The sequence below is a fragment of the Leuresthes tenuis genome, unplaced genomic scaffold, assembly GCF_036924035.1.
Source record: "Leuresthes tenuis unplaced genomic scaffold, fLeuTen1.0.hap1 SCAF_5, whole genome shotgun sequence".
NCBI classification, from domain to species: domain Eukaryota; kingdom Metazoa; phylum Chordata; class Actinopteri; order Atheriniformes; family Atherinopsidae; genus Leuresthes; species Leuresthes tenuis.
In genome coordinates this window covers 6970302-6985975 of record NW_027325359.1, presented here as the reverse complement: position 1 = coordinate 6985975, position 15674 = coordinate 6970302, and the positions used below count along the sequence as shown (strand labels likewise).

Here is a 15674-nt window from a genome sequence, read left to right as displayed (position 1 = left end):
GCTGCTGGCTGTGGGAAGAACATAGTGAGTGCCAAGGCAGCAAGAGCCAGCTAATACAGACTTTCCCTCTTGACTCCTTAAGTCATTACGCAACAAGAGCAAATATGAAATTCATTAGTTATTTACACGATAATAACACAAATGTACACAACAACAAATGGAGGATATTAATACTTCTTCAAAAAGAAAACTTAAACAGTCATGAGTGACCACTTTAATACAATTCTGAGTCCTTATCAGTGTCAAAATTACAACTAATCATAATGCATCATGCAGTCACATAAGATCAGCTACACCTGATGGGACAGTAGTGATTTAGATCATAGTGATGCAACTCTCAAAGATGCTCACATAATCTCTCAGCTAGATTGCCACACCCTACTGTATATATGTGTCAGCAAACTTTGTGTTTGAAGACAGTCAAAAACATAATATGATAATGATTATGTCTGGAACTTGTTGAACTGAACTGCCTCTGTTATCCACTCTACTGCGGTGTCTGTCGTGGATTACACTGTTTTAGAACATAAGTAGCTAAAAGAACACGGTGCTTTTAGCAGCACATTCACGCATTTAAGTTTCCCCTCTGTGGGACAATTTTAGTTGCAGGGATACACACTTTTATTTTCATTTTACAGGTTCCACTTTTACTTAGATACAAGCCGGGACGTTAACAAATTCTATCTGTATAAATGATTTATTGCTTTGAATTACCCCTGAAATTGCATCAGGGCAGAAACTGGTCTTGGTTGCGCATGCCAGTTAACCGCTCACTCACACTTTGCCATATCAAAGTAGAACAGTGGCAGACAGAAGCAGTAGGCTTCAGAGGGGTTAGAGAAATATTTGAAAGCATGACTCATCCCTCTGTCATTGCTGGTTTTCAGCATCCAAATCTCATTCACTATTTCCCATTCTTTCTTTCTTATCAGAAGTAAACAGCACAAAACCATTTACTGTCAATGGGGAATAAACCAGAGAAACTCACAGTTCCCCATCTATCTAATCAGTCCATTTCAATCATAATCTAAATGTCCAACACACACATGATATTCCCTCTGTTCATGTTTGTGACCAGTCTGTTGTTGCCAAACCCCAAAACAGAATCCCCTGACAGATTTTGATATGCTGCATTTTGCTGTCTACTCCCCTTATATTCAATTTATTGTTGAAAACTTCCAAAAGGAATTTGACTCTAATAAATAAAGGTCTATGCAACATTTCTGCTAGACATAACCAGCTCACTTAAGTACAGCTTTATATCAGTATTATGTCAGGTATATAAGTACTGTTTTCTTTAAAGATTCTGCACCTAATGTCGTGAAAGCAACTCTTTCATGGGATAGCCATGAAGCTCACTATGAGACTAGGTCGGCAATAAACTGTTAAACAGTCCTTGCAAGCTTCAGTCTATAAACCGGAAGAGAGGCGCGCATGAACATTGTTCACACATGAGGAGGAAAAGTGGCTTAATCCATCATTTTACTTAATGGTTTCTTTTTCACAGCATTAATAAGTGAGGCAAAGTGTTCAAAGTTTTATTACAAAACAGTAGATCAAGTTAAGGTAAAACTGGCTTTTGATATTACCAATTGAGAAAAGAGATGCTGAAAAAAATATCAAAACTTCATTTTAAACAATTCTATTCAACAACTGCTCTCCTGTAATTTTCTAGTTTCTACCCATAAAAACCCACAAAAAGACAGAGTTCATACAATCCTGCCATCTGGGTTTCATGCAAATAGATTACAGTTATTACACCCTCTTATGAACATGCAATCAAAAACAATCTAGATTACTATGATCTTACTGATGTCTCTTGTAACATCAGTCCTGCAAATTTATGGATATAGCCACCAAATATCTCTACCTGGGTTTGAATTTCAAACATATATTTATAAGATATTTTAGCATGTCATTTAAAATAATAATGGTCGCATTTTAATCCTTCTGTTGTGCATGCTGGTTCACTGTCATAGTTTAGTGGGACACTGCTGGCAACTAAGCCATCATTAGTGTTATTAATTCCATCTGTGCTTTTCCCACTGTGACAAATTAAAATGTGTGCTGTGAGAAAGTTCCATGTGCATAGTCTGCCAGATTTTCTAGATGGCTTTGCAGACTTAGTGAGCTGCTCACAACATTGTTTTCAGCATCTCTGTCTGTGCATTTCTGACCACCTTCCTTCCAAAACCAAATCCAGAATCAGGCTTATGGATTTGTTTACCAGTTTGGACTCACTCTTCATTTCTGTCTCTAAGCCTGCTGATTAACTAAGTAAAGTCTGAGTTTTACTGTAGCTGCCTGGCCTTCTGCTAATTTCTTACATCCAAATAATAACACGCAAATGTTCCTTTCACAAATTCGAAGATGAATAATTTGTTAATATGCATGCACCAAAGAGCTATGTCATTATTATCTACATCCTGTATAGTCCCAGTTTATTCCTAAGTTATAGGTTGACATGAACTTACGTATTTTAAAGATTTAGAGTAGTACCTGCTTAATATTTTGAAAAAAGTCATCTGACAAGAGCAGGAAAAGACAAGGCTGATACACCGCACTGTAAATAAGTAAAACCAAAATCACAATATATCACACATGCAAGATTTGTGTGATAGCACAGATTGTCTTTATACAAGGCTCTTAGAAGCTCTTGAAGCGGAATAATTCAATCACACATGAGAACAGAGCTTTTACTGTAGCCCTCTTTAAAGAAAGAAAAAAGTAACACAACTAAAATGCTTTGATGCAAATATTCAACAGTTTATTACAAATGAGAGGCAAGGAATATGCTTCAAGTCATCTGGAGGCATAAAGTCTACCTGACTGAAAAACTGGGAATTCAAATGTATGGACTTCCTAATATTTCACACCCTTTACAGTAAAGAAGTCACAATTTCAGAAATGAGTTTTTCTTGAAATGAAATTTTCTAGAGCTATTTACTATCTTAAATACCGTCTTCCGGGATCAGACAAGTACTGCCCATATTCAAATATAAGTTGGAACGAGCGCATGGGGTCAACGAGGGTTTGAATATGAAAATGATGTCAGTCAGACCCTTTAGCCTTTACTGTTAACAGCTATCAGCCCAACTGAACGCTTATAAAAGTGAACCAATATCCCAGGCAGCACTCTTCACTACTATCACTATCAAACCAACAGACATAATTATAATAATAATAATACATTCCTTCAGTGTTGTAGGGGCCTAGCACCTCACTGAATTATCATGCCATCTTTCATATGAACAGTGTTTTACGTGCTGTTTTACGTGTGTTTTTAACCACTTAGTTCACATGGTTTCACAAAACAACAAACGTGAATTTACAGTGATTTAGTCTTACCTTGGTATGGAGCTTAGACAACTGCTTTTCATCCAAGTAAGTCTGAGTGTAGACACGTCTTTTATAGCGGAACTGAAACAAAAGAACATACGATGTAGGCTCAGTGTGCTTGTGTCTTGAGAGTAAAAAATATAATAAAAAATAGTTTCAATCAAACTCATTGAAAATCAATTTGCCATGCAGAATCAGCTTCTCACACAAAGCTGTAAAAACAATTGCTTCTCAATTAGCTTGTCCTATGAGAGAGCGAAGGTTAGAGGGTGGATGCAGGAATGATAAAAATGTTTCAACTCATTTGATATTTCAGTCTCATCTGGAGGGCCAAATATCTCCCCACGAAGCCATTTCTTTCCAGCATCCCTGCTCATCACCTTCACATAATAATCCTGCATGAAAATCTATTCACAACTCGTCAAAGCTTGACTGTTAAACAGAAATTTCTAAAACAACAGTAACAACAAAGAAAGAGATGTTTCCAATTTCAACTAAACAACAGTGCTAGAAAAAGCACAGCATAAAGGTTTGAAAACAACAACTGTATTCACTTTTCCCATTTCCTCACCTTTAATGTAACAGGTTTCTCAAGCTGTAAAAGGTCATTTAGAGCTCCCAGAGAAAACACATTTACACAGAAAAGCCCCGGCTGAGGTTCAAACCAAGAACCTTCTTGCTGGGTGGCGGTGCTGCTTCCAGCAACACGGCACATAAGACATACTTAAAAGGTCAATGGAAAGGTATGGAAAATTATCTGCATTTATATTTCTGTCATCAAAGTTCTGAAAACATGAGGCTGAGAATTACAGCATCGGTCCTATTCCTAAATGTCCTCCTGCTGCAATGAGCAGAGTATATTTACATACAAAGTGATCTACCTATCCCTTTAACAGGAAGGTAACAGGAAGGTCACTGAGACAAAAAGCAACTACAGTAGCTGTATTAGTTTTGTTAGAACAAAAAAAAAAGTATGTATTACTTGATTGCATGAAATGAAATGCATGTTGTATTCATATATGTATTCATATTTGTATGCTATTCCATTTTAATCATTTTTCTAGAGTATTGCACCCCAAAAACCCAGCCCAAACAATGCTCACAAAGAACTGTGAGAAAAAGGCAGTATTGTGTATTATTACTTATAACGGATATCCAAAAAGACCACCAAAAGCACCCAAGCCTTCATTACTGCATAAAATTTCAGTAGCATTTCTCCTTCTGCACCGAGGAGCTCTGAGGGCCTGCGCTATGAAGCAAATTAACAATACGGTAACCATGGTATTTTTCTTGTTATCTGGCTTTACCAGGCCAAACAATCAAAGTTGTGCCAACATGGAGTCACAACAGTGGTTATCACCATTATTAACTAATCCAAATCTAAACTCTCTCAACTAACCCTCATCAAAAACGTACAACTTCTTAAGATCGACATTATGTAAAAGGTGTGTTTAAAACTGCACATTGATAACTAGTTTCTATGAAAATTTAAATTCTGCAATGCCATGAAAATGTCCCAGTGTTTCACTGGCCAAGTCTAAGGACACATTTCTCTGTGTTGCTGTGGCTTGCTTTACTTGTGCACACACTTGCAATGTTTGTTTGTGCCTGAGCATTTTTCCCCAATTAGCATTTGGTCTTCGCCAAACTGGGTAAATCCAAGAAATAGGAAGAGATCTTGAGCTGCTAATCCAAACCTGTCAATCATTTCTTCTCACTCCAAGCCAGAGGGAACAACTTATGGTCAATCAATGGCACGCATATTTCTCTGACAGAGTAGTAGCACACACACAAAAACAATCCACATGCTGGGCAGAGTCACCAGTAACCAGCGAAATTATAAGCTAAGGAAGAGCAATCCTAATGACTCAACGAGAATTGTTGGATGGACATCATGATACAGTTCTGAATCCAGATTAATTGTCCTTTAAGTGCCATGTGCCAGTAAATACTGTGAGCCATAGCCGTTTTATTGACGTAAGATTACACGAGCTGCACCCATGTTCCCTATTTTCACAATAGTATGGTGATACCGTTTGAAATGACAATGTCATCGATGTTGATCCTTAGTCAGAGTAATTAAACCTAATCATTTCCTTTGCAGAGTCCAGCTAAGCAGCAAGGCTTTTTTCAAACTGGAATGCTTGAAAAAATTACTGTCAGAGGAAAGCTTTTACTCTTCAATAAATCTTTATTATGTACTCCGTCTCTCACACAATTATCTAAATCGAAAATGGCCAGTCAGTAAACCATCTAACATTTTTACACCTCTGTCTGTAAAGTGATTTTATGCGCCTGCAATTCTCTCAGATCACAAACCGTGATGGACAAGCACTACAATTATCTCTGAGAGATGACAGCTGCTGCAGACAACACACTGTCATTGAGCACAGATTAATCGTTACAAAGTTTGACAGACACACCATGACAGCTAAAAACCATACGCACAAACATGCTGCTAAATACTGTGTGCCTTGTGAGTGTCTGTAACGCCAACACAAACTCACACTCAAAAAGTGTGTGGAAACAGTATATCATAAATGATTCAATGACAATATATTGAAGAATGACTATCAAACAACAACCATGGCTATTGTTTTAGAAAATGATAATGAACTGACTTTTTGGCCAGAAAAAGTCAGTTTGGAATGGTTGACGAAGACTGGGGGCATGCAGATATCTTCATCCACAATGCTACACTATATTCACTACAACTGTGTGACTACAGTATATGTACATGTACGGTTACATGGTATGTGTCAAACTGGGTTTGGTCATACTGGTGACCCAGCAAACCCAGTTATGTCTTTCACCTGATCAATTTTCATAAAGAAGTGTAGTATGCATTGAGTGTCTGCCCTTACTCCCCCACCCACTCCCTACAGAATAGGCTACAGAACGTCTCTGAACTTCTTTGAATGGCTCAAACAATGCAACAAAGTCTGGGGTGTTTATCTGGCCACCAAACACCCCAGATACAATCATGATCTAATCTCATCTATGGCAAACAAGCCCAATCTACAAAGACCCCACCTCACAACACAAAGGATTTATTTCTAACATCCCAATACCAGTCACTCCAGGACACCCTCAGCTGTTATTTGTCCATGCCCTGATTGGTCAGAGCTCTTTTAGCAGAAGGTCATGTTATCATGGCTGATTTCTGTTTTATTAATTCTACGGTGGCATCAACAACAGGTAACTTGCTTTTAATCTGTTGTTTAACGAAATGGCTTCTTTTTTCCATCTTCTACTCTCACCTGCTCATACACCTAAAACCTCATATATACAGATAAATCACACCTACCTCGAGGTAAGGAACAGGAGCAATGGATGGGAAGGGGTATTCCCTTAGCTGTCTCTCCTCATCCAGAAACTTGCCAGCCTTGCCATTGTAGGCTGGCTGGAATAGGCCATAGTTGAGTACATCCTTGAGGCTCTGGTTGAGAGTACACAGGATCCTTTGCTTGGACAGCCAGATCGGAGCATCCACATTGAATTTCAAACATTTCTGCAGAAACAAGAGAAAAAGAGGAAAGAAAGTTAAGCATCTGTCATCTTCTTGCTTGTAATGTGCTACACCTGGGTTGAGTATAACTGAGACATTAAATAGTAGCATTTTACTGATTTCCATTCCAATGACATTTAGGTAAAAAAGCGTTGATATGCAGTATAATATGCAGCATGAAATAAACATAGCAGGACCTATGGACCAGTTTCATTCAAGAGACACATCGTGAACTTGCGAAGATACCAACCAACCCGAGTGGAAGCTAGATCTTTTATCATGATAAGTAATTCCCATAGGTACAGCAAGCAATTTACCATCATCCATTACTTTTCACAAAAGGTCGCTCTAAAGGCCAGTGGTAGTTACCATACTGTAGTAAACAAAATCAAAATATAAATACAAATAAAAAATTCTACTCTCACAAGCGTTGTTCAGTCATACACTGTATATTTGCACATTATTCACTCAAAGAAAATTAAGCAAGCCAATATGTAACAAATGACACAAATAGAAATCCCTGTCTTCCATGTCTTCGGTCACAAATGCAACAATTCAGGTATTCATTCCTGTGGGGAAAACAGAATTCACTATGTAATCTGCACTCTAATAAAGATCTTTCTGCAGTATGTTATACACAGACTGAAATCTGTCTTTAAGGTATTAACTCAGAGGTGCTTTTTTTTTACTATGAATTACAGACACAACAAAGGTATGACATGCTAAATCTGACACCGACATCATCACACTGCATTATGCTACTTGTCTCTCCGGAGTGGAAAATCCTATGGTTCTTATGGCTAGACTAAGCACCTCCCTCCAGTTACCACAATGTGGAGTCTGTGCTACAGATGGCAAGCAAAGAAAGAAAGTGCAGAGCGAGTGCAAAAGGCACAAGTTATAAATCCTTCACTACTGCCTGCATTATTGACTCAGAACCTCAACTCTATTCTATTCACTCAATCACAACTATTGAAAAATCACATCCTCTCACTGCAATAGCCACATGCTGATGCCCACTAGCAGATGCGCAGCGGTGCGTCCATTTAATGATGTTGACCTAGCTTAAAAAGTTAAAAAATGAAAAGAAAAAGTTTGAAAAAAAGTAAAGAAAGGTAGCCGAGGGTGCAAAAAACATACAAGCACATTTCTCACAATGTTATTCACTTACTGTGGGTCTCAGATTTATTTCAAACATTAGTACTCAGACTATTTACATCTTTGAATCATTTGGTGTTAACTTTCAGCGTGACTATATGTGATGGTATGTACTTCTGCCAGTTATAAGGTGATATGAGATCAAAAATAAAAAACAAAGCTAGCTTACAGAAACTTCACCATGAACGTACAGATATGATTATGTGGTTTGGGCAAAAATAAAATAATGTTTATTGTGTTAACTGGATCAAATTAATAATGCTTTGTGTCAGAGTTTCACACTTTCGCTAAATCACTCAGCACTGGTTGATGAAAAATGCAGAGGTAGAGGCCTGAACCGTCAAAACCCCTTCACTGCATGTGAGTAGATAAACCTGAACATGTCAACTTGGCTAAATCCTCATTCTAATCCACTTAGGATCATTCGCTCTAGCCTGTCATGTTCAGCCATGTGTTACTACATTCTCGGACTGTAAAACCCTGATTTTTTATCATGTTTTTACAGGTCATAATGATGACAAGCCCCCCCCCCCCCCCCAAAAAAAAAGAAAAACTATTTTAATAATGTTAAGCCATTGTACAATACTTTGCTGTACATAACTCATTCTGTATAATAAGTACTAAAACCCACCATGCACGGATTCCATATGAAAGGCCACATATAGCAGGTACTCAACTAGTTTATTACTACTATACATATATACTTGCTTTAGTGGTGTCACAATCCTATATGAATGATCATGGAACAGGATAAAAAAATAACATCTAAGGTGGGAGGGGATGGGTTACTTTACGTTGAGAATATTAGATCAGAAGAATAACATAGCAAGCCATAACATTAAAGCTCCAATTTTAGAGAAATTCTAAATCCCAATTATCTGCCAAAGTCAATGTACCGGTTGTGTCTTCATTTATTTACACGTGCAGACAGTGAGGCCTTGTGTTTTTATTGGTATGCCTCCATGTCAAATTCATTCACACTCTGATGGAGAGCACATACCCTGAGGTATAACATTCCCCTCTTTGGTGTCCCCCTGGTCCTCACACTATTTCATCAAAGGCCAAGCTGTGGTCTTTTTGGTTAAATTAGAGACTTTAAGTGAAAGATGATTGGACAAGAGAATATGGGTTTGAAAGAAATAGATGAGGTACAAACTGTAGGTTACACTTGTGACGTTAAGAGGGACAATGAGAAGAAGTAGCGCTTGGGAAGACAGAATAGGCAGTGTGATATCAGTTAATTATTGTATTAGATGGCCCAAAGCTTAAGCTAAGAAAGGATCGTTGATTATTTGGATGTTAGTGTGAATCAGTCTTCACGCAACAATTTGTATAATTAAAATACATTCTGCTGAAAGACTATGGTATCACTAACTTAATTTGAGTGGAGAGGAAAAAAGGGCCACTGTGGACTCAAGTTCAAGTAAGTGCAACCAGATCAACTAAGAGTAAACAAACACAAACACACATTACATCATTCTACATCTGAATTCAAAACAGCCCAAAAGTGCCTCACTAATTAAGATGAATTGCTTGCTTGTGATAATGCAGGCAAGGATGATGCATGGAGCAGGGCATGGCTGCAGTATCTCAAAAGGTACAGAAGGCATCCAGTATCAATAGAAAGCGACAAGGCATTGTTGTTGCCTTTTAGCACAAAGTGATGCATCGAGAGAGAAAGGAAAGAAGAGTGAATTGTGGTGGTGAAGTGAAGTGAAAGAAGAACAGAGGAGTGCTGAGATGATGGAGTGTAATGACTCTCTCACAGCCGTGTCTCCATCTCCTAAGACCTCTGGCTGTCGCTGCCCAGATGACATATGCACTAATTAACGCTGCTGAGCCTCCTACTACATGTGGGGAGAGCAAAGATTCCTAACCAGTGCCCTAAAGGGATATAGAAATGCAGATCATTACTATAGCTAACATGTGTTTGGTTCCTTCTAAACTAGATCATATAGACGGTGAGTTTAATAAGAAAGTTCAATCACGGGAGATATGACTTTATGGTGCAAACAGTATAAGAGCTCTTTGGGCTTGCAATTAACTATGGATAAGCTTGGGTTAATTTGATTTACTGAGTTAAAAGGCCTCTGTCTGGTCTTTAAATCCTCCAACGATTCTTTGCCATTTTGGTATCACCCTTTTAGCTTATGTCCAGAGAAATAACAAGTTTGTGTTTCACTGTCTAAGGTTCCTGTAAAAGTAGATTAAGCACTGGGATACAAAGTAATGTTGTTTAATATCTCCTCTTTTTATTTTTTATGCCATGGTTGAAGCAACCATTTATAATATATCAGCACCAAGCAGCGAGATCCACATGCTAGTGCTTGACATGTCAAACACTTGCCTGAGTCTCTTATCTTAAATAAATACTGTAGTTCAAAATACAGTATGTACATCTCAAGTCAGTTTCCACTCTTCAACTGCGTGAAAGTCCTACAGACCACAGACAGAGAGTATTCTAGAGATTTAAAGCTCAGAAACACAGGCAACAATCCTACTCTGAAGAGAAAAAAACAACAACTTCAGGGCTCTTTCAGATCTCAAGGTCTGACAAGACAGTCATACGGCCTTGTCAGAAAAGGAGCAGAGTGAAACAGTGTAGCAAGAGACAAACTCCATGCGATATTAAACACGGCATCAGCAGCATCAGGGTACACATCACATTCGCTTTTATACTCCAGTGAGATGTGTTACACATACGAAGGTGTTGAGAACACACATCACCAACAGCAGTTATTCACATACAAGGTACACTCTGCTCCACAGGGGATTAGTTTCAACCATGTTGAACCTGCAAACTGTCAGATTATGAACAGCAGTTGAATCAATCAGCTCTTTTTTAATTACATATGTTCCCTAATCTTGAGGTTATGCCCATGAGTTTTGAAGTCTTAAGAAGAATCTGACTGAGTTCTTTACTACATTTAAGGTTATAGCTTTGAGCAGAAGTCAATCACAGTTTGGTGTAGAGAAATTTAAACTTACAGTACACAAAACTGAACTGTTTTAGGTGTTGATGAGTGTGTGCTTATATTTCAGGTGATGTCCTCTCTGTTTAGCTACATTACCTACAGTCAGAGAGCAGTGGATCACAGCCACATCTCCCCATCTCTTTATTAAGTAAGTTCTTTAGGTGGTACATTCTTGCTTAGAGTGTTTATCTGTTTGTTTTTTTATGTTTGCTTTAGTTTGGGTAAAACTTCTTATGTAATAAGAACAGCATTTCTCACACATCAGCAACACTATTAAGTTTATTCAAGATTAATTTAAACTAAAAATATCAAAAAACACATTTATGAGTGCATACTGAAATCGACATGTATTTCCGATAAAATACCTCAGTGAACATCCCTCTTTCATGAGTGAAATATAGATAGTTATTATAGTGGTAACAAAAAGCTGCCAACTTGTTTTCATTCTTCCATCACTGCATGTGACAAGTCGCCCCTTGGAACAATGCTGCGAGAGCTGAACAAGACTTAAGGCCCTATCTAGCCATGAACAAACAAATATCAATACAGCAAGTCTCCATCTGTATATATCACAGTCAGCTTTCACACATATTTGTAAGCTCATGAGTTAATGGCCCCTTTTTGTAACCACATGTTGTATCTGAGCTCATTGTTAACGGTTTCATTTTAGGTATTGCCATTTAAAAAAACATTAACAAACCTAAATCTTAAGGATTATTGGCAACAGAAAATTAACTCTGGGTTTATACACACATAACTTAAAGTGAACTCACCGCACAGGAGTTTCATCTGAACTCTAACATTATACACCCTTGAGACAAAGAGGGGAAAACAGCATTGATTCAATTAGCTCAAATTAATGGGCTACTATCAAGATTCAATCAACTTGAAAGACACAGCATGAACACAATCTACACACTCTGTTCACACAGAAAATGCTGAGGCTAGACTTTCCTTAATTATGGACAACGATGCGTGATTCATGCCGTCCATTTGATCCGACTAGTTGAGTTTAATTTCTGTTAAAGTGGTATGTTATCAGAGAAAGTAGGGCAGAAAGCATAGGTGTGCTCTTGTCAGTCCATGCTTGAGCAGAAGCACAACGGAAATCTCAGTGACAAAAAGGGGTTTTAATATATATTTCTGATGCTGAGTGTGCAGGCAAAGACAAAAAAAAAAAAAAACAGTGAAGTTAAATGTAGTTCCATAAAAATATGTGGAAAGACTGGTCAGATGCAATGTGAGCCTGTCAATACTTATCAAATGCATGGCTTGCTATCAATAGAGTTGCAATAATTTGGCAATATTTACTCAAGCTAAATTATTTTCTGAATTTCAGCTCTACCTGTTCTCAGTCTGCAGGCTAACATTGCAAAATAAAGCCAGCTATGTCCAAGTATAAAGAGTTCCTTTTCAGTACCTCTGATAATCACCAATGCAGGACTACAAGTAAGGTGAGTCAGTTGTTGAAAAATTGATAGTACATAGAACCATTTTTTGACTCTGAGACTGTCTAAGATTTACTTAAAACAGTTTTTGAAGGTTGGTCGCTTAAAGCATGTAAAAGAACTACAGTTCTGACGTGAATTCGGGCCGTCTCGGTTGCTTCTGTTTCTTTATGTAGTCCCGGTCGATCAGTGTAGAAGAGTGAGAAAGTCAAAGAGAGAGGCAAAGAGTACTTTTTCAAAGTGGGTATAATATCTATGCATTTAAAAGATCACAAAGAGAAACAGAGGGAGCGTGTTTTTGAGGCTGTGAGGCAGAAAAAAAAGATGTACGAGATGTATAGTTCACACAACAATGAAATGAGTCGGATGAAATGCTGAGACTCAATTGTATCTTTTTTTTTCTTATCTGCAAAGAACTATGGATCTGAAATTGTATTGAGAAAGCAGGGTGTGAGCTTAAACTAGTGGCCACTGGCAGCCACTTCAGATTCAGGATTTAGCTATGTTTGCCCCCGTGAACAATTAGTGGTAAATCCATCCGATTTCCAGACATGAATGTGTGACTTATAAGTACCATCTATTAAATGGTAACAGAAAGAACCATTACAACAGAGCAAGCTAAAAATGGAATTGTGATTGTACTTCTTAAAAAAAAAAAAAAGCGGAGCGGAGATCGAGAAAGAATGGTAAGAGCAGTAATTGCAGATCGGCATGAGATGTCTATGGACCGAAACAATGAGGCTGAAACCCAACAAGGTATCTTGCATTAGTGGTACCTGTGAGGTGTCTCTGCATAAACCAAAGGACTTGAAATTGTCAACACTGCCCTACAGAGTGAACACTCAAATGTTTATGGCAAAGAATACAAAGATTTTGCTGCCGTACCACCAGACATCAGAGTACTCAATTAATCTTCCAAACTTTACCAGGATAATTGTTTCGAGGGGTTGTTTGCACATCCGTATGTAACTTTTGTGGCTGTTTATTTTATGGTTTAAGTAACATAAAGGGTCTTCATTTGGAATTTTGTTGCACGGTCTCTGATTGTATTATAACAGTAAAATTGAAGAGTACAGTTAATGCAGAGACTAATGATAAAGTTTAGAATATCTGTATAGAATAGAAGAACCTAATTACCAAAATTTCCCCGGAAGGTACACTGCAGTGCACCACACACACCAACAAATAAACGGCCCTTTATACAGCGAAGGTGTTGCTACAAAGATGTTCTTCATTCTCTGGCACTTCTGACAGCCAAACTTTCTGTCTGCCTGTGCCTCTCTGACACATGTGGCATTTTAAATGTACAATTTATTTTTCTGCATGCTCTACAGAGGCAAACAGTGGACTATTCTGAGGCTTAACAATCACATCACACAGGTGCAGCACAGGGCTATGTGTATTCAGTAGACAAAGAAGAAAGTTAAAGAATAGATATTAGACAGATTTTATTGCAGGAGACCATTTTGTTTCATTGGATAAATGCATCTTGCCTCTTAGCTTTACTTTTCATGGCTTTACTCTGTTTCCCTAAAGTTGCACTTTGGGGTGTGCCAAGGAGCACTGCACCGAGCTGGTTGCCAAGGAAACTTGCTGAAATTTACTAAATAAAGTTTGCTGTTTAAAAAAAGCAAATACATTTATTCAAGCCCCTATTTAATAACATGCCCACAACTCATTGCACTGACCTGTTTGAATAGCAATGCTACAGTTAATTTGACTGATTGGAACTGCTCCGTAACAGCCAAATTCCCAAATTGTTCATAAAAAATAACATTTTGAAACTTACATTTTAGGGGTGTGTAAAGATTAAGCAACGCAAACCAGACCCTGTTTTTCATGTTAAGATGTAATTACTTGGACAAACGGATTGAATAGAAGTTACCATAAACAGGTAGTCTGCCTAATACTGCATTTAATATCATGTTGACAAATGTTTTGCTGTAAATCCTTCAAAGGGTCAAAGCCATTATCACTAAGCTGGTTTCACATTGACAGTATGTAGAGTCAGTACACTGTTTAAACAGCATATCAGCGGCCCGAGTCTTTGAACCAGTACTGAAAAGCGGAGTACATGTCCATAGTCGTTTTCTATTTTAAAAAGTGTATAAAAAATGTCCAACAGTGAACGCTGATGAGGTTGCAATGCACCATCAAAGGTAAGTAGTGTGGAAATAATTAGGATTTTATAAGAAGGAAGAAACATTGCACAAAAGTCTGTAGAGCATCTGTGACTTTGCAACACTGAGCTGGAGTGATGTAACAGTGAATCTCTAAATGCTAATACGGCAAGCACAAGGAAGAACCGCACACAAGATAATAACATGGATATTGAAGACTATCTCAAGCCATAAAAAAACAGAAGGTCAAAGGTGATTATAGTTTTTATTGCCCGATTCATTGCTAGTGATTTTTTTTTCAAATGTAACTGCTGAAGATTTTCTGATCCGGTGTAATGCAGCACCTATTCATTTCACTTTATGTTTCCATCAGTTTTAAGCTTATTTCATGTCACTGCCATCACTTTATCACCAGTGATGCCTCACCTCAGATCCAACACAGTTCAAGAGTTTTCATCTTCTCATAGCTGAAGCTCTCGGGCTCTGTCAAGAGGTGACTGGTTTACAAGAATCACAAGCATCAGTTCTTGGTGCACAAGCTCAGACTCTGCATCGCTCAGTGAAAATTCAGAAAAAACACATGTATATTATTCCATATTTAGTGGAGTGGTTGATGTATGCCCCAGCCTGGGAGGAGGAAATACACAACCCAGACACTTTTTGGCTTTTACTATCCAACTCTAGCTGTCACAATTTTGTAAAGAATTTTCTTGCTCCAAATCAACAAGTTCTGTTCACTGGTAGGCGTGATGCACGGTTTATGAAAGCCCTTCCCTCTCTCCAGACCCTGAACAACATTCTGAGCTTTATCTCTTATTTTTCAAGAGGCAGGCAGCTAAAATACAGAAAATTCTTCCGCCTGCTGGGCAAACTCACAGCAACAAAAGCAGTCAACAAAAGCAGTGTTTCTACTGCCATGATTTTTAGTCCCAACCCGAGGAGGCAAGACAGCAGGGTTGTGGAAATCTCAAACCACAGCCTTTGGTCTTTAAAACATCAAAACAGCATCTTCTTTTTGTCAAAACCAACTACTCCAGGAGGCCAGGATTCACTGACACGTCAAACAAGTCAGAACAGCTTCCTGGACTGACTGTTACAGTGGATTAACATAACCTGGGTCCATTTT

At 38.1% G+C, this 15674-nt stretch overlaps 1 protein-coding gene across 2 annotated transcripts in view; it reads right to left on the bottom strand.

Moving 5' to 3' along the window:
- shank3a (SH3 and multiple ankyrin repeat domains 3a) overlaps positions 1–15674 on the bottom strand; it is a 161361-nt gene that overhangs the window by 112159 nt on the left and 33528 nt on the right. For both annotated transcript variants that reach the window (XM_072385676.1, XM_072385677.1), the window contains exons 3-4: positions 6647–6850; positions 3349–3420 (exon numbers count right to left, since the gene is read on the bottom strand). In XM_072385676.1, coding sequence (XP_072241777.1) covers positions 3349–3420; positions 6647–6850 — 276 coding nt within the window. The remainder of the gene's footprint in view (positions 1–3348; positions 3421–6646; positions 6851–15674) is intronic.